Source organism: Anopheles moucheti, chromosome 2, assembly GCF_943734755.1.
Source record: "Anopheles moucheti chromosome 2, idAnoMoucSN_F20_07, whole genome shotgun sequence".
NCBI lineage: Eukaryota > Metazoa > Arthropoda > Insecta > Diptera > Culicidae > Anopheles > Anopheles moucheti.
In genome coordinates this window covers 8,908,994-8,931,075 of record NC_069140.1, presented here as the reverse complement: position 1 = coordinate 8,931,075, position 22,082 = coordinate 8,908,994, and the positions used below count along the sequence as shown (strand labels likewise).

Here is a 22,082-nt window from a genome sequence, read left to right as displayed (position 1 = left end):
GCGGTGTTGGCTGTGTGTTTGTACAACGGGGGTTGTACAAAACAGCAAGGGATGACTGCTGCAAGGGAAAGCGTGCGTGAGGGGTGTGGAAAGCGCTTTGTTGGGGGCTGCGAGGGAAGTTATGTTGCAACGTTACCACACACAACCAACGACGATGCTTGCTTTGTTTCGCCTTCTTCGGTGGTGAGAATGAACTATTATACACCTGAGCGGTGGAAAAGAAAACGCACACACACACAATCCACACCAACACGTCCATTCGAGGTTCGGCATTCGCATGGGGTGAGAAAATGGATAAGTGTTTGGAACGTTGAGCGTGACTGTAATTTTTATTACATTTGGACAGAGCAAACCCCTTCCTTACTGAATAATAGTTCTTCTGATAATTGTTTTAAATGCCACCTTTATGCTTCTATTTTATGTATACTCCAGAAGCGGATTAATTTAGCTTGAGAAACACTGTTCTGTGTAACGAAATACACCACTCCATGTTAGGCAGTGGTCCTTGTTACATGCTTGTTAATTAATAATTTCAAATGATTTAAAACTACCTTTAACTAATCTGGTGTATATTTCGTTATCAAAAAAGTGGCAGTTGAAATGTGACTGCACCGGATGTACAACTAATCGTTTAAATTTTATCGTGTTTCGTGCTGTAGCGGTTGCAGCAGACACAGCAAATCCTCGACCCACTAATGGACTCCTGTACAGTCTAACGACTCGATAATGAACATTTAATGAGTCGGTCAAGTACAGTAGGAGGCAAACGTTGCCATGCTTTTATTCCCTATTTAGGACGGAATGGTTTTCTTCTTGAGATTGTTGTGCTAATCGTATTGTTTCATTTAAGTGCCATTGCGGTGAAATGATTCGTCTCCCTTACTTAAAACTTGAATGTTAGAGTTATGTGTGTGTAAAAAAAATCTTTCCTAAATCTACTCTCTTATAAGGCAAATGGTACATTCCGAGCAAAAGGAGTATGGGTGTGGAACGCAACTCCTTCCGCGGAATCTGGAATGTCGATATGTCTACCTCTAGATATCTGTATGGCCTCCGCGATATTTACGCTCGTCCATCGTGTACGCGGCTGCCATTTCCGTGTTGGCAATGTTGTTCAGCCTCCTGTACGTAGCACGGCGCGCCTCCACGATGAACAGTATGCCGGCCGGGAACAGGGCAAACGTGCCAACGACACCCAACGCAAATGACCACCCCATATCGTTATGCTCCCAGTTGGGCATCCAATCTCGGCTATCACCATAGCAACCGAATGTCGCGACCGCTATTAAACCGCAGAACGCAGCCAACAACAGCACCGTACCATTCGTGAGCAGCAGCATGATGTAGCGATCGTTGTCCCGGGAGCAGGTCAGGTACATCAGCGTCATGATCACGCCCATCAGTAGCAGCGTGAAGCAGAGCGTGAAGAAGAACTGTACCGCTATGAAGAACCCGGGCAGAATGTAGTCATGGATGATGTAGTACTCCTCTTCGAATATCCACATGCATCCATTGAACGGGTAGTCATACCATCGGTGAATATCTTGGAAGTTCCTAAGGCACAGTTCCCAAAGTCCTGAAACGTGAGACAAGCATTAGTTAATCTGCACCACCGTAGACAAAAACAGCATTATAGTTGTGCGCCAAGTGTTTGTTTACACAGTATTCTCCCTTCTTCTACTCCACAATCCACCCAAAACCTTCCCGCCGTACGTCCTTCACCGTTGCCATCAATGAACAGGCGATGCAATTGATGACACACCCCAAATGGAACTCCCGTGTCGGTGCGGGGACCTGCACAGAATCGCAACGATAAATTCGCGCCCTTACCTAGGTTGGTGAACTTTGGATGCTTAAGTTTGCCATCTGTTTGTAACCAGTAGGGCGAGCAGAACGCAATCAGAATAAACAAAAATGCAAAAGCCGTAAATCCAATGGCAAACTTTCCCGTTCTTGTGCTTGCGCCCATTTTGACGTTTCTCCGCAGACTGAATCAAGCTGCAGGAATGGAAGCGATGGAATGCAGGTCTCTCGAACGGCCAACGGATGGATGGTGTTGCGTTCCACTTGGAAACTCGAAATGTTTATTATTGATTGAATATACTTTGTTCTTCTATAGCTTGCCTTAACGGTTGCAAATGGATGTTGTTGTCCTTTGCATAGTTTTCGTATTTTATTATTTGTATTCAAAATTGCCCAAAACTCAACACGCAACCACGCACCACCTGTGTGTATATACACCTTATGTGCTGCTCGAATGCTCCTGCAGCAAAAGTGAGCGATTTGACAACGGCCTAAAGCGCAACACCAACAATAAAATAGCGCGTCTTTGTAAACAAACGAATGGTTGCGGTGCGTCGCTTTGGTGGAGTGTATTTGCTGAAGCTAAATTTACCACTCTTGACCGCGGCACGAAAATGGCACGAAGAAATGTATGGACCGTGGAGGAAACGCGCGAGCTACTAGCTATCATCAAGGAGCTGGATTTAATGAAACTGTTCGGCGAAGAGCGTAACAGCAAGCTGTACCAAATCGCGGAGGATCATATGAAGCAGCGAGGATTCTTCTATAAGGACGCTTTCCAGATTGAGCACAAATGGAAAAATCTCAAAAGGACGTATCACAAAACGAAGCGAGAAAACTACCTAACGGAGTCGTGTGAATTTTTCGAAGAACTTGACGAGCTTATGGCTATGAAACCAACGAGTTCTAAAACAAAAGGTAAGCGCAGGATGGTTTCATAACTTGGATTAGTATGATTGACCGAGGTCACCATTAACTTCATTCCCTCATCCCACCACAGAAGTCAGCGATCGACCGAAACGACCGAGAGCTGTGTTGGAAAACTTTGACCTTTTGCTAACCAAGCTCACCAAGGTGGAACGTGAAAACAATGACGAATTCTTCAAAAAACAAAAAGATCTCGTAGACTACGAGTTTGATCTGTACACGCATGATGAGCGACAGTATACGACCAAAGTATCACAGATGCTTAATCGAAACATGAACGATTTCTGTGCCAAAGCGAATGAGATTCTGCTCCAGGAAGGAATCGTGGAGAAGATTGTCGACGAGGAGGAGGAACCAAATCCTGGAGAGTCGAAGCATATAGCAGAATTGACCACCACCGAGCAGCTAGTGGTGTTGGATGAACAACCCGTCGTTAAGCAGGAGATTGTAAAAGAATTTTACCAAACGTGGCGAGAAGAGGAACCGTTTTAACTTGGCGACTAGGGTAGGACCTTCAATGAAAGCATGTAACGCAAACATATATGTAATGCACTCAATTTATTCTGTTTCTCGTTTGTAGTTTAACAAATTCGTCAAGCGTTTTGGCTTACAATATATCCATACATAGTTTGGGAAAATGGTTAGCAATTAATTTGTCGCTTCGCTGATGAAATATACCTGGTTGTATTCAATCGACCGGAAAAGCACATACTTTGATTGCAGGTGCTCCTTGAGCGCATCTCTTACGGTCTCTCCCTCAACCGTGGTAGTATAGTTCGTGCTGGTCGAACCATCCGGCTGGGGATACTTTCCGCCCAATTCTTGCAGCGATTCCTTCCACTCTTCCAAATATGGCGTTTGGTTCTTTTCGAGAATGTTATGCAAGATGCAGCAGGTTAGCAGGATCTGCGGCACAAAGTTGATATCGATGTCGATCTTCCGCTGCAGTATGCGGAACCGTACGCGAAGCTTTTCAAACGCTTCGTCCACGAATATGCGTGCTTTGTTTAGATGTTCGTTGAACGTTTCTTCTTCGGTCGTTTGCGGTGTCACGTAGGCGTGTTGCAGCCAAGGAAGCAACGGATAGGAGGATTCGGACACGATGAACGACTTTAGTGTGGTTCCGTTAACACTCTGAGTAGGCTGTGAAAACATAAACGTGTACAATCAATCACGCTGAAGAGCTGAAGAACAAAGCGTATGTATCTTACCAATTCTGCACCTTCGAAGTGTTGGTACAGACCGGAATCGCTCAACACGACACTGTCCTCGGTTGCACCGACATGCCCACATGTAATGTGCCTAAAACTAATGAAACAACAACAAAAAAACATGAGACTATTTTCTCCGTTCTCAGGCTCGGGCTGCTATGATTCGCTTACCAATGATTGTTATCTACGACCGCTTGCAGAATCAAAGAAGGCCATTTCCTTCCATTGAGATAATTTTTCGAATCAGCCAGCGAGGGCGTAATGGGAATGTGTATACGACCCATCGCACCAATAATCAACGGAATGTCGCTCTTATCCTCAAATCCTTTACCGATATCGCCCATCTCTTCGGGGTCGGGCAGATAGATCTCCGAGTCCATGGCGTTCTTCACTATCGACTTGCAAAACTGATGGACACAGTTCTTGACCGTCGCTTTGTGTACGCCGAATAGGTTTCCGATCGTGGCGTAATCGGCACCGGTCGTCAGCTTGTACAACCCGATCCCAATCTTTTTCTCCGCACTACAAGACTGGGCCGCCAGCAATGGATGCGGTGCCAGATCTTGGCTAAGCATCTCCACCAGCGTATCGAACATGCCACGATGCATACGGAAATGTTGCAACAGCTCCTGATCGTTGTTCTCTTGCTGGAACAGCTCGCGGAACCACCGATCGTTGCGGCTCAACTTCCAGATCTTACGTGTCGGTATGCTGTCCAGCAGTTCCGTCTCCAGCTTGCTGCTCCATTCCTTCCGATGGGCTTCACCGTTGCGCTTCAGCTGGTAGCGTAGCCGCTGGAGGAAAATTTTGGACCGCTTCTTCCTGTTCGCATCGTACTGTTTGAACAGCTCCGCCTGTTTTGTTGCGAACGTTAGGAACAGATTCTCCACCACTTGCCGTTTATGAACTGGGTCCATAGTTTTCCAAACCAAATTACCCCGTATAAACGTACACCAGATTGGTCTGCCGAGTTGGGATGATGAAAGGACGCGCACTTCGAGCAGGGCTCTTAACTTCCCTGCTGAGGTGACTGGGTGAAACGTCACACGCACGACCAATCTCACCACTAGCCTTTCTACAGCGAAATGGTAAGCTTGAAATGCTTTGCACTACGAAAAACATGCATAAATCGGTGCATAATAAAGCGTTCGACTGCGACTGTGTCTGAAACAAATGACGAACGAATGAACGAGAGATACGAAGAGAAAATGTCCATAAAGAATCACAGGCAAGATTCGTAGATGGTGTATCGAAGTGGTGAATTTGAATGTCAAACTTTGACAACCCCTGCAAAAATCAAACCACAACAAATCGCAAACAGTACGTCGGGAATGGCGTCGGGATCCGTTTGTAAACAGTAGCTCAGGAAAAAGGACCAAAAATGGCTCGCCGAAATGTCTGGAGCGGAGAAGAAACGATGGAACTGTTGGAGATAATCAAGGAACAGAACTTTATGAATCTGTTCGCGACGGCTAGCCGTGGGCAGAAGGACTACGATGTGTACCGGCTGATAGAAGAGGAACTGCAGAAGAACGGCTTTCATGGGAAGGACGCGGGACAAATTTATCACAAGTGGAAGAATCTCAAGCGAGCATTCTATCAATCGAAGAAGCTAAACAAAGGCCGTGCCATCTGCGAGTTTGCTGAAGAGCTAGCCGACATACTGGAGAAACCGTGCGCCCTGAAGCGTCGAGAACCAGGTATGTAAAAGTGGCGGAACAATTTACCGTATCCGTTGCGTTGATATATTTCTTTCTTCCCGTTATAGATCCTCCTGTAGTTGCAGTTGAGGGAGAACCAGGTAAACTGGATATAGCCTCTAGAGGGATTAAGTTCTCATCACGCTCTTACGTTTGTTTGTTTCCCTATTTGTAGCTCCAGTTAAGAAACGCAACAACGCGCAGCTCAAAACCATCCGTAGCCAGATTGTGGCAAAGCTCGCCAAAGCGCAGAATGATAACAGTGACGAGTTTGCCAAAAAGTGGAACGATCTGAACGATTACGAGTTTAAGCTGTACAAGCGCAAGGAAAAAGAACAGACGGTCATCATGAATCGCTTGCTGGAAGATAGCAAAACGACGCTCATGAGCCGATGTCGAGATATACTGGCCGGACGAACATTGCTGATAGCTGAAGAAGGTGACGTAGACGAGGAGGAGGAAGATGAGGTAGAGGTGGACATGGATCGTTTAAATGTAATAGAAATAGTTACTACCGATCTGGAGATCGCTCCGGGCGAGGAAGCGTCCGTGAAAGACTTTCAAATGCAATCCGGTTCGAGTGAGTTGATGGAGTTTATTTAGAATACAATACAATACATTCACCATTACAATAACCATTTTCCGAACTTAATTCCGCCAATCGTTTCGAAAGACCTTCAAATTCCGAACGAAAGCAATCGGCATAACTCTCAGCACACCTTTTCATTCCATATCTTGGGCGTTGTTGTCAAAGGTGAATCGAACCGTGCGTGTGTGCGTGGTGGTGGAATACATTATTTACCTTTCCACTTTGTGGTCAAAGATCGCACAGTTTCAGTTTGCACTTTTTGTCGATCAGCTTGAGGAATAGGAGTTTTTAGCATATTCTACACGTAGCTACGTTACGTAAGCACCACACGGAACCATGGCCGCTAAAGAACCGTCTCCGATCGTCAAATCGTATCTAATTCTTTACAACGCCGCCCAAGTGCTCGGGTAAGTAATCAAGTTTGGGTCGTGCGCCAACACAACAGATCCGTAACTTTCTCTTTTCTAATCGTTTCATTCATTTGGAACAGCTGGTGTTACATGCTATACCAACTGATAGCTTACTACATCGTCGACAAAGGCACGGAACAAACACTCTGGGAGTATCTCGGATTCACCGTCATACTGTTCCAAAATGCAGCACTGCTTGAAGTATGAAATCTACAGCTTTCGTGTATGGTTCTCCTTGCCTAAATTATCCAATGTGTCTATCTTTCAGATTGTCCACGCATTTACACGTATCGTGCCTAGCAACCCCATCCTCACCACGTTCCAGGTGTTGTCCCGCGTGATGGTTGTATGCGGTGTTGTGATGGCAACACCCACCGGCAAAGTTTCGCCCGGACTTCCGCTAGCCATCTTAGCTTGGTCGGTGACGGAGATCATCCGATACGCGTACTATGCCCTTAATCTAATCGACGCCGTACCGCAGTTGCTTATCTTTCTGCGCTACACCACCTTCATCGTGCTCTACCCGACCGGAGTGACCGGTGAGCTGCTGTGCTTTTACTGGGCCCAATCACACGTCGCCCAAACGAAACAATGGAGCATCGAAATGCCCAACACGTACAACTTCACCTTCTCGTACCTTTACTTCCTGTGGGCGGTGATGCTGCTCTACATCCCATTATTCCCCCAGCTGTACATGCACATGTTTGCCCAGCGCCGAAAGATTCTTGGATCAAGCTCGTCTAGCGCAGGCAAGCAGAAAAGCAATTGACTGGCGGCATTCGGCTTTCCGGCTTGAACACCACTTCGAGCCAAAACAGACAAAGCCAGCTTGAGCGCGCGTGAATCCTATTAAATTATTTCATCATTCCCACAACTCTACCAAGTCTTTGCGAATGTTTAGGTTGGGTTTTTGGTTTCTTTATTTCGCGTCGGCAGGGAATTTCATAGACTGATAAGTTAAATAAGTTACGGTGCAAAACGAAATATTCGTTTACTGTTTAAGGTTTATTTCGATTATTTCATTCCAATTTACGGTGATTGAACGGTAAGAAACTCTTAAGCGCACGTGTGCAATTTTGGGCGTGGGTTGTTGAACGAACAAATAAAAAATCGTACTAACATAAACTTTGCCGTGAATGTTACATTACCTGGTTAGATAAAAATGTCATATTTTAGTGTGCTTTTGCGGCTTTTTGCTGGCCACTTCCTCGGCCAAGCACCTTCCGTCGCTGGGCCAACATATGTAGGTACATTTGCGGGAAAAGAGGCATATAGCAAATGGCCATAATCCACATGAAGTAGTAAAATGAGAAACTAAAATTGAACCGATTCGGTAACTCCACGCTCCATTTGTCCGTGTCACGAATGTAGCTTTGGGCCCAGTAACTGCACAGCAGCTCGCCCAAAAATCCACACGGATACATCGGAATGAAAATCGTGTACCGTACCCAGACGAGCAACGAGGGTACACTCGGAAGCAGCAGATGGGCTACGTAATAGCTGTACCGGAAGATTTCGGTCAAACTCCAGCAGAACACTGCAAGCGGAAGTCCCGGCGATTTCTGTCCGGTCGGTGTACCTTCGATCGCAGCCGCTACGATCATGCTACGTCCAAACACTTGCAGGAACGTCATCGACACACTGCTCGGCACGATACCAACCATCGCATGCACAACCTCGAGTATGGCTAACATTTGGAAGAAGAAAGTCGCCTGTCCTACACGACTCCATAGCGTATCCAGCGAATGGCCATACACGAAAAAGTGCTGTATAAATTGCACGAAAATGTACGTCCAGCTGTGGGCGAGGGCAAAGGGCGAAATCGTAAAAATACAGTGAAAGATTACATGAGCATGTCCTACCGGCGGGTGCTTGAGATAGACTTACCCGGCAAATTGGGCTGTATTGTACAGTGTCAGGTATGCTTTTACAATAAACGACGGTTTGTCCTTCTTGTCCTTCGCCATTTAGAGATTTTGCTGCAAAAACCTTTCCCCGAACGTTAGGAGGTGCCTTTTAGTGAAATAATTCGATCGGACTGGCTATCCGGCGACCGACAGCGATAGTGGGAAGTTTGATACTGCACGCATACGGGAGTAGCAAAACAACACACACACTAGATGCGTCTTATCGCTGTTTACGTTCAGTGCAGAAATATATTTATCCGATGAACTGTCATGAACGGCGATTTTAAATATCGAACAATTTACATCATTTATTATTATCTAAGTCAATTAGAAGATACTTCCGTCCTATTATGTGGTTTGATGGATACTGTCCACGGTATATAATAAAACAATATGTATAGTAAAATAGATCGTTCTACCTACTGTCCAAGAGTAGACCTATAATAGAATACTGGAATTTCTGTAGCTCTAATATCCTTAAGCTTTACAAAGAGAGGCGAAGCCGGAAGTTATCGTCATCATGTGTTAGCTTACTTAAAAAATAAAAGACCTACTTCCATCAGATTCTATGCGAGCGCACAGACTCTCATAAGCTTTATTTTATTACGCCCCGCAAAACAGCACTTCCATACGATGGGAGCACGTCAACAGGTGGAATATATACATCCGCATCATTTACTGTCCCCCAGCTTGGGCTTCCGGCAGGCTGCGAATGATATCAGAGTCTCCAGCATCGGTGATCGAGAGGGTGCACACACGGAAGTATTTACCGCAAGCCGTACCCAGCTCGATGTTGTTGCCATTGTAGTGATGTACACCAGTCTTGGCCAACATAGCGTAATACTCGATTTCCGATTTGCTAAACCACCACGAGGAATTGCGAAATAATCGCGGTTAGTGATGATAATCCTTACCTGAGAGTGAGAGTTTACCTTGGCGCTTCAATTGAGGATTGGGGTCGCTTTTACAGACGTCGATACAGTAGTTCCAAGGGATCTGATCACACAAGCAATCTACCCCACAATGATCACTCCATAGGTTTTCCAATGGGAGGGCCACACATTTGGGCAGCTGAGTGAGAGTCAGCTTGGAAACATACGTCTCAGTCACAATCGACTCCATATGATTCCACAACACGTAGCATCCACGAAAGGAAAACTCTACTTCTCAGTAATCGACCGCCGCATCGCGGTCTCGCAGAATATCGCTACTTACCGGAGGTGCGGCGTGTTGTTGGCAATGATGACCAGTTTGGCCTTGCCTTGGCGGAGAGTTCGCAATGTCTGCTTGTACCCTAGGCAAGATTTGCCCGATTTCATTACCAGCGCCAGGCGGGAGTTGATGCTCTCCAAAGCTTTTTTCTATCAATAACAACAAGAACGAACGAAAGTTAGGTTATGGGAACATGCCGAGCGGGAATCGCAAACGCATTCCAGAGTATTTCACACTTACCTGCTTCTTGGCGGTCACCATCTTGCGCAAAGGACAAAGATTGACGGAACTGGAACCTACAAGAATCGGTGGAAATTCGGTTAGTGGCTATTTCTCGACACGTGGAATAAGGAAACGCACGGCCGCACGTCCTACCTGATCAAATGCTACAGCGAAAAGAAATTTGACAGCAATTGACAGCTGCTTCCGAGATTGACGTGAACACACGCACAGTGGCTCGCTTCTGCCTCAAAATAATGCCAGTTTATGAAGCTTATTTTCTACACTTTTTTACCACTCAATGCACAATAGAAACATAAAATTAAAAACCTGTATCATAGTGCAATTCCTGCTTCGTTTTAATTGTAATACGTTTTTGTTTATAAAAAAATTAGTTGGTGGCGACGCATAACGTTTCCATGGTAACATTATTTCCCACACCCATGGATCATCTTTTTGTGTGGAGCATTTTTGATTTCACATCTCTTCTTAAAATTCCTTTCCTTCAACGCCTTCTATGATCTCTTCGCCAACAATTTTTCCATGTATACTACGATTTTACCAAACGGATCAAATTTTTACACGTATCCACAGACGCGCAATTTGTGAATGTTTTTATGTGTTGTCCTTGGGTATTCGCGCGTTTTCTTGCATTTTCAGTCGGATCCTTTACAAGATTTTCAAAAAGATTTTAATTTTGGTCGGTGATACAATGTGAACGATTTCACATCAAATCACATCCGCCAAGAGAACTGCGCAAAACTAATCTTCCCCGTTGGTCGAGAAAAATTTCTTCGAAAACTACCAGTTTCCGAATGTATAGTACCAGGAGAGCATCCACGGAAGAGGTAGCACCTAGTACAGCAATTTTGCTCGAAAACCGCCGAAAGGTATGCAATGTTTAAACACTAACTTTCCATACAAATCAGCTGTTTTTAAATTGCCGATACCAGGGGAGCATGTTTTTCAAGAGGTAACACCTGGTACCAGGATGTTACACAACACATGTTGCACAACACATGTTGCGCAACATATGTTGCACAGCATCTGACATGCAACATATGTCGCGCGACATATGTTGCGCAACACATGTTGTGCAACATCTGGCATGCGACATTTTACATGCAACAACTTGAGATTGTAACTACCGGGAAGCGCGTGATTTGTACTTGCTCGGCTGGTACCAGGTGTTACCTCTTGAAAAACATGCTCTCTTGGTATCGGAAATCTGAAAACAGCTGGTTTGTATGGAAAGTTAGTGTTTAAACATTGCATACCTTTCGGCGGTTTTCGAGCAAAATTGCTGTACTAGGTGCTACCTCTTCCGTGGATGTTTTCCTAGTATCGGAAATCTGAAAACAGCTGGTTTAGTATGGAATTTCGTACCAGCCGACGGAAAGTTTGAGCGAGATGAATGATGCAGACCAAGATTCAGGACTAAACAACTACAATGACCAAATATCTTAAAATCGACGCAAGATGTCCCGATCAGGCGAATGGCTATATCAGACTGAGAGAAGAACGAAGCCATCAAGATTAAAATTCCGTTAAAACCTATAGCAACAAGAATAGTTATCTGTGATTTGGAATAAGCTTTCCTGAATAGTTTTTTTTATGAAAGCCAAAGAGCAAAATTTTTTATGAGGTTGCCGGAGATGAGGCTACTTATTAAACTAAATGAAAGAAAATTAACAGCGCCTACCAATTGGGAAGAACCCCTATTTATAAACATCATTGAGTTTGTATACATATCGGGGTTCTGTTGCAGAGCCCTGTAAACGGGTCGAGCTAGTTGAAATCAAACCGCTCGAATGGATCGTCACAGCCCATGCAGCAGAAAGGGCTATCAGAAAATTGAAATATTTCACACTGGGATGGTAAAAGAGGAGAGAATAATGCTTTTTTGTGTCTCTTCGTTTTTGCCATACAGTGCTTTAGTTAATTTTGCACCTAGCATTGCGTTTTATGTAGAAATATTGTACGAAAAACGAACGAAACCGATGTAGCATGAATGCAGTAACTTTTCAAGTGGACTGTATGTTGTAAACGATGCCTGCTCGAATTCGATCGCGTCCCGTTGTCTCGTTCACTCCACGGGCGACCAAAAGCTAGCCATCTCACGCATCGCTAGCGAGCGGCCGCCATATTGTGAAACGTCGTCGCCGGAAAAAAGAAACGCATCGGACAGTGGCAGTGCCGTGAAGAAAGAGATCATTTTCAGCAATTCATTGCGCGTTTGCAAAAAAGACACTGCCCCCAAATCACTACCGACTGGACGCTTAAAGATCCCCGAATCGTTTCGACGCCCAGCTGGGAAGAAAAACGGGGTGAAAGTGAATAGCCTAAAGTGTGTGTCTCCCCCCGTGTATGTGCGTACGTGAAAAGTGTGTTTTCTCAGCCGCCCTCCCCCTGGTTCCGATTCTGAGTTCCGTACCGATTTCTCCCGTGTTTCGCGTGTGCGGAGTTTGCAAAAAAGAAAAGCAACCCTGGGGGAAATTGTAGAGGAGCAGCAGCAACGAAGGAAGCAGTTGTGTGCGTTGGCAGCGCAGCGGAAAATCGTAACTACTTCCCGTCTTGCCCGAGGACGGCTCGTGGTTTGTTAATTAGGCGTTGGGTAGAAGCGAAGATAGTGCAAGTGCTGAAGTAGTGCAAAATCGAAATATTACCATTCACCAGAATCGTTACAAACGCATACACACCTACGCCTTAAGGAAGTGGTTAGCTACCATCCGACAAGTTTGTCGTTTTGTTCCTCGAGCGCATCCTGCCCTGTGCGAAGGTTCTTGGAGTTGCAAGTGCCAGTGTGTCTGACCAGGCAAAGAAGCCAAACCATCTGGGCCACCGACAAGCGAAATAGTATTGCAGCTCTATTCAGTCTTTAAGCTCTCCCCCCATTCCTCCCGGGAGGGACTTTGGAAAAAACCATCTTTGTCGCCCCTATTTAGCTTGCCCATATCCGCAAAAAAACCATTGAAGCGATCGCTTCTGCATCCACCACACCGGTTCAGTAAGTTCGGGAGGGAGAAAACGCAAAAAAAAGTGCGACTTGACGTGCGAGTGTTCGTGCGCGTAGTTTGTGGAGGAGGACTAACAAGAGCGATTCAAGTGTACGGTGCATTCGCAAGTGTTGCTTTGTCGTCGGTGTTCAGCTTTTTTAGAACTTTCAGCAACAGCAGCAGCAGTAACAACAACTACCAATGTCAACCGTGTCAGATCAGGTAAGGCCAACTTTCGAAACAACCACCCAATAGGCTCAATAATTAATGTAACTTTTTGTGCTTCTTTCTCTCCAAAAACTCTATTTACAGCGGATGAAAGGACAAGGAACTCATGGTAAATAATTTCTTCTTGTTGAACTTGAGTTAAAACGAGTTAAACTACCCCACTGTCTAGTTGTCGGCAAGTGTATGAGAACTATTGCTCCACCAGCTTCACGTCGATATTCTGTGGTCGGCATCGGTGACGGAGACGAATCGGGCTTGAAGAATAGGAGTATTTCGAGATTTGCAACAGTTGACACAATTTAAACACAGCGCAGAAGCGCAATTCGCCAGTGACCCAAAAACCGGCTAGAAATGATAACAATTGTGCTACCTTGCTGTTAGAGCTCTCGCCTCTTGAAGGCTATTTGTTGTTTGTGTGGCACGTTATCTCAAGCCCAGCCAATATGTTAGATAGGGTCGTAAGGGACAACGGGTAGGGAGAGACAGAAAACTGCCACGAAAGACGATTTTCGATAGAAGTATTTGCGAAATTAAACATATGCGCGAAATGGTTTGCTTCCGATTCACGATGCAGTCATCCGTTGCGTCGTTGAACTTTAAACGAACGTATGCGATCTGACCCTAGGACGTATCTAGTGACGATCCGCATACACGGCAACGGTGCTGGGCTGTAGGGCTGAAGAAGAGGATGAGCAAAGATCCATTCGAGTCGCGCAATGCCGCCCAGTTAAAGGTAGTGGGGCCGCGACGTATGACGGTGGAACGAGTGCGCGGTGCATTGTAGCTCTATTTGTTTGGTTGGCTCAAGTCGCGAATGGCTATCTCGTTTTATTGCCTCTCTTTCCTTCTCTCTATCGTTCCTTCTATGTGTTTTTTTTTCTTTCACTGGCTCACTATCCATACGTCCGTGTGTTGTTTGTAGATCGATAGCGCTCTTTGTCGCTTAATATAAACGAATGTACCGTTTGTTGTTGTTGTTGGTAGTAGGGCAATGAAAACAACCAGATGCATCGGCGTGGTGGTGGCAGGCAGGCGTCGTGGGTTATGATTTGCAGCCACTATTCGCCGCACACAATCCGTGGCTGAGGGAAAGAAAACAGCATTGCAGTGTGGCTCGAAGCTCATATTGGAGCTGAAACCCCCCCGACTGCACTGGCAACACTGTACGGACTGCCGGTTTGTTGATCAGATGAAAGGAGAGGGGATATTGTAAAGAGATGAGAAACGGGAGGGACCAGATCAACGCCAAGAACGTAAAAAATAAACATGCCTTGCCCCCATCGCGTCGTAGTGTGCGAACAGACGCAAATATGTTCGCAAGCGGATGGTATACCGATCTTCTACACGCTTCACACAGCAAAGGTAAACTGCGAGATGATGATGAAAAACTAACGGAAGGGCACCAGAAAAGGGACGTACCCTTTTGATTGAAATGAAAGAAGAAACGAATACCGGGTGATGGTGCGCGTATGTAGTTGTGCTCGGTAGCATGCGCCAGAGTAACAACAAGGCATCCCTCGATCGAGAGGTTCTTCTGCTGGATGAATGTCGCCGCATTATTTTCCCAAATCATCACCCGCCCCTTGTTTCCTGTTTCCTATGTTCTCCCCTACAAAGGCCGGTAAGCCGGAATAGTTAACCCACCTCCCCATAAAGTGAGATTATGTGTGTGTGTGTGTAAGTAGCGTTCTGCGTCGATCGGTTGTTTATGTGTGTGCAATGGTTATGCTGCTACGGAGTGTCGATGGCAGCGGTTAAGCGATGTTGCTGCTGCTGCTGGCTGCGGATCATCCAGCCGCGCAGAGTTTGGGCGAGGGCGACGCAGCAACAGCAGCAAAGGGCGATCGTGGTGGGAAAATTGAAAAGGTACAATGAACTTGGATGTGTGAACCAGTTTTTGAGACCTTGGCATAGACTGAATGCGACGCTCCCTATCTTTCTCTCTAAAATGATGGCTCCCCATCGAGTATTGGAATACAAGTGTGCGATATAATAGCTGTGCATTGGGGGATTTTTTCGAACCCGCATATCGTCCACATATTTACTTTATCGTTCTAATAATTCAAGCACATTACACACAAGTTTCGTACGATACCTTCAATACATGGTATTTATTTCTAGGTTTATCTGAATGTTTATGGATTGATTGCATCATTTTCCCGTAGCAATTTAATAATTTATCTTCCGATTACGTTGTAAAAAAAGTGCAATTAACTATCATCACATATTTCTGGATCTGATAGAATTCATTATTCTTTGGAATAAAAATTCAGGTTCATTCATTCGGTTCAAAGGTTCATGTATTTAATTCTGATTTAGCCAACAATACGCTAATCGGTTGTAGTTCCAGGTATAACTTTATTTTTATACAATTTGTATTACAAAATAGATATGTTCCAAAATATATTTCCTACATATATTTTCCTCTAGAATAGCTCTTGGAGGACCAATAGTTGACTAACAATGCAAAAGATATTCAAGGAAAATTGTTTTCCCTTAATAGGAAATGGCGATTATAATTCTTGGAGTGCGCAAGTGAATCACGGTCCAGGAGGTGCAGGACATCAGAAAAAATCGGACGATGGCTACTACCGAAATCATGGAGCTTACCAGAGTCATGATAGTGTCAGGGTAATTTTCACTTCACGGCACCATGGTACCAGGAGCAAGAAAAAAGCTAAAAAATATGTTTTCCCGATGTTATTCTTGCAGAATGTCGAAAAAGGTATGCAAGGACTTGGGCTTGGTTCTGCGGCACGTAGCGGTAACAGCGACGGCAATTCCGGTTTATCGAAATACTATCAGCAACAGCAGCAGCAAAAGGAAGCTCCCAAAAAGATGACCTGGGCCACGATCGCTTCGCAGCCGGCGAAACCGCAAGTGAACACCACCAGTACGACGGTGAAGAAGAAGGGCCCGGGTATGCCTCCGCCACCGATGATTCCTGGCAAGCACAACATGGACATCGGTACCTGGGACTCGCCGTCGAAGAACGGTCCAAGCGTTATCGTACCGACGCCGCCGCCGATTATTCCACCGCCGGTCATTGAACCGTCACCACTGGCCGATCCGGTACCGTCCAAGTCGGGCGGAGGTCGCGAATCGGTGGGCGGTGCAACATCGCAGCACCACAGAAATAACTCGCAAAACATGGGACCGGCCGGCATTCAAAGCTCCAGATGGCCAACGCCGGGCCAGGCTCAGATTCAACAGCAACAACTGACTGCCCCACCGCCAGGTAACACCGAGAGGAACAATGGTCCCTCGGCGGGTGGCAACGCCGATCCTGCGGGAAGCGGCAGTAACGCTGGGTCTGGTGGTAGTTCCATGGCATCTGGTCCCCATCATCATAACCAGCAGCATCACCAGCAACAGCAAGGTCAGCTTGTGCGCAACCACTCGTCGCATTATCAGTCGCAGTCGCAGCAACAGCAGCAGCATCCTCATAATCAGGACAGGCCTGGATCAAACTACGAACGGGCACCGCACCATCATCAGCAAGGTTCTTCGCATCATGGTAACAGCTACAGTCAATCTCGTAACCACAATGCTGCCTACTCTTCGTCCGGTCCTAGTGGATCGGCCAGTACTGGACCGTCATCCGCAATGATTGATCGCCAAAACAGTGGAGGTTCCGGAGCGGGCAGCTTCCGGCAGCAGAATGATGGGCATGGTGGATCGCATCCACAGCATGGTTCGCATCTTGCGCTGCAACAGTCCGAAAGACCGGCGTTCCATCAGCAGCGTCCATCGAATCACCATAGCGAGCGTGGAATGGGCAGTAGCAGCTACCACCCATCTGCCGATCGAGGACCTTATGGAGCCAACAGTGGTTCGGATGCGGTGGCACATAACAGCAGCTCGTCCGTACCGCCAGTTGTCGCTACGAGCGGTCCAACGATAAAGGCACGTTCGCCATCGCCGTCTATCTCCGACAGCGAGTTGGCACTAAAGCTGGCCAAGTCGCAAAAAATTCTTGACCAACTAAAGACCAAGAACAACTACAATCCAGCTTCGTTGGATCTGTTGAAAACGGTCGAATTAGCAAGGTAAGTGCCAGGATCGTGTTTGCATGTGGTGGGATTCTAACGTTTTATTCAAAAATGTTTATGTTTCCAGATTCTTCGTCATCAAATCGTACTCGGAGGACGATATTCATCGAAGTATTAAGTACGAAATATGGTGCTCTACCGAACATGGCAACCAGCGTTTGGATCAGGCATTCCGCGAACGTGAAGAGAAGGGCGGCACAGTGTATCTGTTCTTCTCCGTGAATGGTTCGGGACACTTCTGTGGAGTTGCGCAAATGATGACGGCCGTCGATTATAACTCCAACTCAAGCGTCTGGTCGCAGGACAAATGGAAGGGCACATTTAAGGTGCGCTGGATCTACGTGAAGGACGTACCGAACTCGAACCTGCGCCACATTCGGCTGGAAAACAACGAAAACAAATCGATGACAAACTCGCGCGATACGCAGGAGGTGCCGAATGCGAAGGGCATTCAGGTGCTGCAGATCATTCACAGCTTCGAGCACCAGTCTTCGATATTCGACGATTTCCAGCACTACGAGAAGCGCCAGATGGAGGAGGACACACGCAAGCACGAAGCGCCACCACCGTCGAACCATTCGTATCACAACCAGCGCGATCGGCGAGAAAATCAGGCGGCTGGTGGGCACTACTATGATGGACCCGGTGGTGGTAATAAGTATCACGGCGCCGGGGGTGGTGGCTACAACAACAAATACAATGACCGTGGTGGTGATGACGGCTACGATGGATACGGTAGCCGAGGAGGTGGCGGGAGCGGTGGTTATCATGGAGGATATAACAAAGGAGGTAGTAGCGGTGGATACGGTAAGACAGATTACGGCTACAGGAAGATTATGGAGGTGCTTGAAGTAAACTATTTCCTTTCTAAATGTAGGAGGTTATAATAATCGTAGCAGCTACAACCACCGTGACGACACGGGTCGCGGATATCCGAGTTTTGACCGGCGTAACAACAATGGCAACAGTGGCGGTAGCAACAATAATGGTGAAGATAATCATGATTCATCAGCTCCCGGCGCAGGAGCTGGCGGCGGTGGATATCATTCGCGCGGTGGCGGTGGCGGCTACAACAATCGCTCTCGAGACTATTATCGCGATGAACGCCGTGGACCGAACGATTACGGACGCTCGCGAGGCAGCGACTACGACAACGGTCGTGATAGCGATGGTGGAGGTATCTACCGAAGCGGAGACCGTGGAGATCGAGACCGAGGTTCCTCGCGAGATCACTTCCGGGTAAGCACATGGTTTTGAAATGGATGCGTATGGTTTTAGGATAAAAAATTATCAATTAAATCTAATGTGATCTCAAATGGGGAAAAAATATTATTGTTCGAGATTATTCTTTGGGATTCCTAATCAATATTAATACAAATTGTATCCCTATTTGTAGGACCGAAACGATCGCATGATGGGTCCTAGCAACAACCGTGGCGCTTCTGGAAGTAACGCCAGCGGTTCCAACATCTATAGAACCCCCAACTAAGCGGTAAATGTTTGCCACAGTGTAAACAAAGTTAAACAATACCGAATGATGGACAAAAGCGTATCATCACCACTGCCAGTGGTCTCAACGAGTGCATAGTTGGAACATTGCGAAGCACCCGATTATAACCGTTGGTTCCTTCTCACGACCATTCCGATGGTGAATAAAGCAGAGAACATCGGTACGTAGGGATGGAACAAACAAACTGAAACCCACATATGTAAGTGAATGGACAATGTTTTTTCACAAACACTACATAAGTAAAGAAAATGTGAGTTAGAAACAAAGCAAATAAACTAAAAACACAGACTAATCTATGCTCGGAACCCAATTATCCTAAAGTGGTTGAAAAAAGGGCCAGAACCAGCACGGATTGGAGCATAGTTAAAAACGGGCTAAGGATCCAAGATACAAAATGGAACAAGATATTCCAACAATCGCATGACTATTACCGTGGGGACACATTCGTTGAAACATATTCAAATGCAATTATCGCCAAGCCACGGGAAATTCTCGCACCTTGAAACCACAAATGCTGTCCACACTGAAACCCGCACCAACCCGACCACAGACAGATATGGAAGCAAATAAGCATATGATAAAGCTCCATGTAGCATGTAAGTGCAACAGAAACTCAAAACAAAACAGAAAATTGTTGATAAAGCAGTCCTGTACCGCCTGTGGGTTGAACGTTTATAAACAGAAACCACAGCATCTATCAAGCCTATCCATGCAAACAAAAGCAAAACAACAAATGTGTACAGATGAAACGATGCAATGCATGGTTTGTCCATGAGAGGAAGTTCTTACAAAAGTATGTTTTATCAATGAAAGTATGTTTTTAAATAGTAGGAAAATGTAAACGTATAACAAACTAAACCCGTATAAGGGAAAAAGTGAAACAAAAAGAATAAGAAAGAGAAACAAACAAACAAACGAGGAAAAATCACAGACACACATACGAATGATAACAACATTGCGAGGCAAACACGCGAATTAATGCAAACAAACAAGTATAAACGAACGAGCAAACCTTTGCTATATATAACGTATATTGTATTCTATAAATATTGTTAAGTTGTAACTTAAATTATATAAGTTAAGAATGATGTCGTGTCGTGATGTGTGTGAGGTGACATGAAACATGAATGCAAACTTTGTACGATGCGCCGGGAATGGAGGCACTGGGCGATGCATCGAGGGCAAAGCGCCGTGAACGCATAGGACACATGTAACGCAAATACATTGCCACGATGATTCAAAATGGACTGAAACACGTGAATGATGGCTCTTTCTATCCCTCATTGTTCTAACTGATACTAGAGTATGATTTTAAAGAAACGTGCGAACACCTCTAACCGCCCAAAAGCTTCACCTTGTATTTTGAAAGTTTAGCAGGTTTTACTTTTGGTTAAGGAAGCCCGAGGAATGGTCGTCTGATGAGCGCTCCGTGAAGAAAGCGTAATGTTTAGTTTTTACCTCCGGATATGAACTCATACTAATTCTGTATATGATGCAACTGACGCTGAGTACTACTTATCTAGGTATCACCCCTACGCAGTGTATTGATGGACACGTATATGATGCACTACTCTTATGGTTTCGATTGTGCTTTATACGGTAGAAAAGGTCTCTCGGTGTCACCAACTTTAAGTTTGAGGTTATCGTAGATTCTTCACCGTAGATCGTATGCAAAACTCGATCAATCGTAATATAATCGCAGAAGAACCATTCGCTGAACGTGTGTGAGTGTGCATATTTTGGGATGCCCACGTGTCTGCACCAAAAGTGGCGCGCCCCCATTTGAAAACGTGATTAGCTAATTTAATTATTCAGCGAAATTAATAAAAACACAACCAGCAAATTACATTAAATTCCGAATTGAAATTGCACAATATGTGAAGGAAAAAACAAATTCACAATACTTTTGTGACAAGAAGTTCAGAAACTATAGCGACATTGTGGAAGACATTAGGCGAAGAAGACAACAACACGGTGGAGCTTGTGTTGCTCCCGGGTTAGGCTAGTAAATGACACCATTTCGATAATGATGGGGCGCATACACAAACATCGCTGATAGCATGGTTCCTTGCTGCACGCACATGGACGAAACAAATCCTTAATGCCACTACAAGTAGGACAAACATGTACGGTAAGAAGGAAACCAAGCCTTCTCCCAGTTGATATAGTCCCTCTCAGTCACACGCCACATTATCTTTGGGGATACCATTTGGTAAACAAAACAAACAAAATAGCATATAAACGCAAATGTAACACGCGAGATGAGATGACTGTAACAGTAACGAAAGAAAGAAGGAAATTTTTAGATTAATCGTCCTTTTCCATCTGTGTATTGAACGTGAACGTTTACATCTAAAACTGTGTGGATGCTGTATGGTTCGAAATCGCACACACTAATTATAAACATTGACAACAGTGAAACACCGTTTATCACGAAACAGTTCGTTTATAGGATGAAACTATTCTCTGGGTTTGTCAAAGCAGCAACACGTACGCACCGGAGAAAGAACAAAATTAAAGTGCTTTGTGATGAAGTGAATTGTACGTGTGTGAGATTTTGTGTGTAATTGTGCATGTGCATAGCAAACTGCACTCACTAGCAGAAAACCCGTATAGAAATTTTGTAGTTACGATCACACAGTGTAGCAGTGAAACCAATTGGTAGCAACAACAGTTGACAAAAAGGAGCAAATAAACAAAACACTCACAAAACTAGCTAACTATTTTCTTTTTGCGCGTGTATTCGTTACGCAGCACGGTACGGATCAGCGCTGGTGAACAGGCGAATCAATCAAAATTGCATAAATAGGGTACATTTGCACAACCCCGGATAATCGAAGCCACACCAGACGAGTGTGGTTCTACTTCTGAAAGCTTTTTAATCGCACTGGGGATCGCACTGGGTGCATCTAATGTTTTGAACTGACTACCATTGTGTGCGTCGAATTCATCAGGAAGCTTATCGAGTAAAGCACCCTTTGCAGAAGTTCGTGGCGTGCCCTAGTAGGCTTCTCGTTGGTAACGATCTCTCCCGAAGGTGATCAAGACACCGTTTGCTTAGATTTACAGGAAGAATCAATAGCAACCAGTGTATAACAAGCATGGCATGCTCGATTCATTTGAACAAAGCGATGTGCATGTTAAAATATTTGTTAATTGAGTAATTTTAGTATTGACGCATTCTTGTCGATTACGAAGCACTGGGGTTTGTGCTGTATCAGAAGGACGAACTGAAATTATCGCGCATACCTAAAAAAATCCCACTTATCTGTTGCAGGAAAACTAAACAGTTTGTTTTGTTTTTTTATTCGAAAGAGA

At 45.3% G+C, this 22,082-nt stretch overlaps 8 protein-coding genes across 9 annotated transcripts; 4 read left to right on the top strand and 4 right to left on the bottom strand.

Annotated features, from left to right (window-relative positions):
- Positions 1-386: 386 nt before the first annotated feature.
- Positions 387-1,976, bottom strand: LOC128297220 (uncharacterized). The gene is made up of 2 exons (XM_053032827.1): positions 1,831-1,976; positions 387-1,576 (listed from the first exon to the last, which is right to left on the bottom strand). The coding sequence occupies exons 1-2, from the start codon at positions 1,967-1,969 to the stop codon at positions 1,035-1,037; spliced, it is 681 nt and encodes a 226-aa protein (XP_052888787.1). The 5' UTR covers positions 1,970-1,976; the 3' UTR covers positions 387-1,034.
- A 342-nt stretch (positions 1,977-2,318) lies between these two features.
- Positions 2,319-3,409, top strand: LOC128310760 (zinc finger protein with KRAB and SCAN domains 2-like). The gene is made up of 2 exons (XM_053047476.1): positions 2,319-2,721; positions 2,804-3,409. Exons 1-2 carry the CDS (start codon positions 2,418-2,420, stop codon positions 3,220-3,222), a joined length of 723 nt encoding a protein of 240 aa, XP_052903436.1. The 5' UTR covers positions 2,319-2,417; the 3' UTR covers positions 3,223-3,409.
- Positions 3,379-4,932, bottom strand: LOC128310758 (uncharacterized). The gene is made up of 3 exons (XM_053047475.1): positions 4,113-4,932; positions 3,942-4,038; positions 3,379-3,873 (listed from the first exon to the last, which is right to left on the bottom strand). Exons 1-3 carry the CDS (start codon positions 4,856-4,858, stop codon positions 3,379-3,381), a joined length of 1,338 nt encoding a protein of 445 aa, XP_052903435.1. The 5' UTR covers positions 4,859-4,932.
- A 236-nt stretch (positions 4,933-5,168) lies between these two features.
- On the top strand, positions 5,169-6,264 carry LOC128298099 (uncharacterized). Its single transcript, XM_053033834.1, has 3 exons — positions 5,169-5,641; positions 5,710-5,742; positions 5,817-6,264. The coding sequence occupies exons 1-3, from the start codon at positions 5,323-5,325 to the stop codon at positions 6,242-6,244; spliced, it is 780 nt and encodes a 259-aa protein (XP_052889794.1). The 5' UTR covers positions 5,169-5,322; the 3' UTR covers positions 6,245-6,264.
- A 136-nt stretch (positions 6,265-6,400) lies between these two features.
- On the top strand, positions 6,401-7,581 carry LOC128309803 (very-long-chain (3R)-3-hydroxyacyl-CoA dehydratase 2). The gene is made up of 3 exons (XM_053046278.1): positions 6,401-6,637; positions 6,721-6,841; positions 6,909-7,581. The coding sequence occupies exons 1-3, from the start codon at positions 6,567-6,569 to the stop codon at positions 7,407-7,409; spliced, it is 693 nt and encodes a 230-aa protein (XP_052902238.1). The 5' UTR covers positions 6,401-6,566; the 3' UTR covers positions 7,410-7,581.
- A 231-nt stretch (positions 7,582-7,812) lies between these two features.
- LOC128309802 (very-long-chain (3R)-3-hydroxyacyl-CoA dehydratase 2-like) lies at positions 7,813-8,701 on the bottom strand. The gene is made up of 2 exons (XM_053046277.1): positions 8,528-8,701; positions 7,813-8,437 (listed from the first exon to the last, which is right to left on the bottom strand). Exons 1-2 carry the CDS (start codon positions 8,605-8,607, stop codon positions 7,813-7,815), a joined length of 705 nt encoding a protein of 234 aa, XP_052902237.1. The 5' UTR covers positions 8,608-8,701.
- A 400-nt stretch (positions 8,702-9,101) lies between these two features.
- LOC128309799 (60S ribosomal protein L30) lies at positions 9,102-10,210 on the bottom strand. Its single transcript, XM_053046273.1, has 4 exons — positions 10,135-10,210; positions 10,000-10,055; positions 9,763-9,908; positions 9,102-9,406 (listed from the first exon to the last, which is right to left on the bottom strand). The coding sequence occupies exons 2-4, from the start codon at positions 10,018-10,020 to the stop codon at positions 9,223-9,225; spliced, it is 351 nt and encodes a 116-aa protein (XP_052902233.1). The 5' UTR covers positions 10,021-10,055; positions 10,135-10,210; the 3' UTR covers positions 9,102-9,222.
- A 1,944-nt stretch (positions 10,211-12,154) lies between these two features.
- LOC128303475 (YTH domain-containing family protein) lies at positions 12,155-21,041 on the top strand. 2 transcript variants are annotated; one of them, XR_008287395.1, is made up of 8 exons: positions 12,155-13,196; positions 13,287-13,311; positions 15,706-15,833; positions 15,915-17,251; positions 17,322-18,061; positions 18,132-18,493; positions 18,651-19,014; positions 19,086-21,041. XR_008287395.1 is itself a non-coding variant. In XM_053040483.1 (7 exons), exons 1-7 carry the CDS (start codon positions 13,176-13,178, stop codon positions 18,741-18,743), a joined length of 2,706 nt encoding a protein of 901 aa, XP_052896443.1. In that variant the 5' UTR covers positions 12,155-13,175; the 3' UTR covers positions 18,744-21,041. The 2 variants fall into 2 exon arrangements, 1 of the variants encoding a protein (XP_052896443.1); XM_053040483.1 differs by having other exon boundaries at positions 18,651-21,041.
- Positions 21,042-22,082: the final 1,041 nt, after the last annotated feature.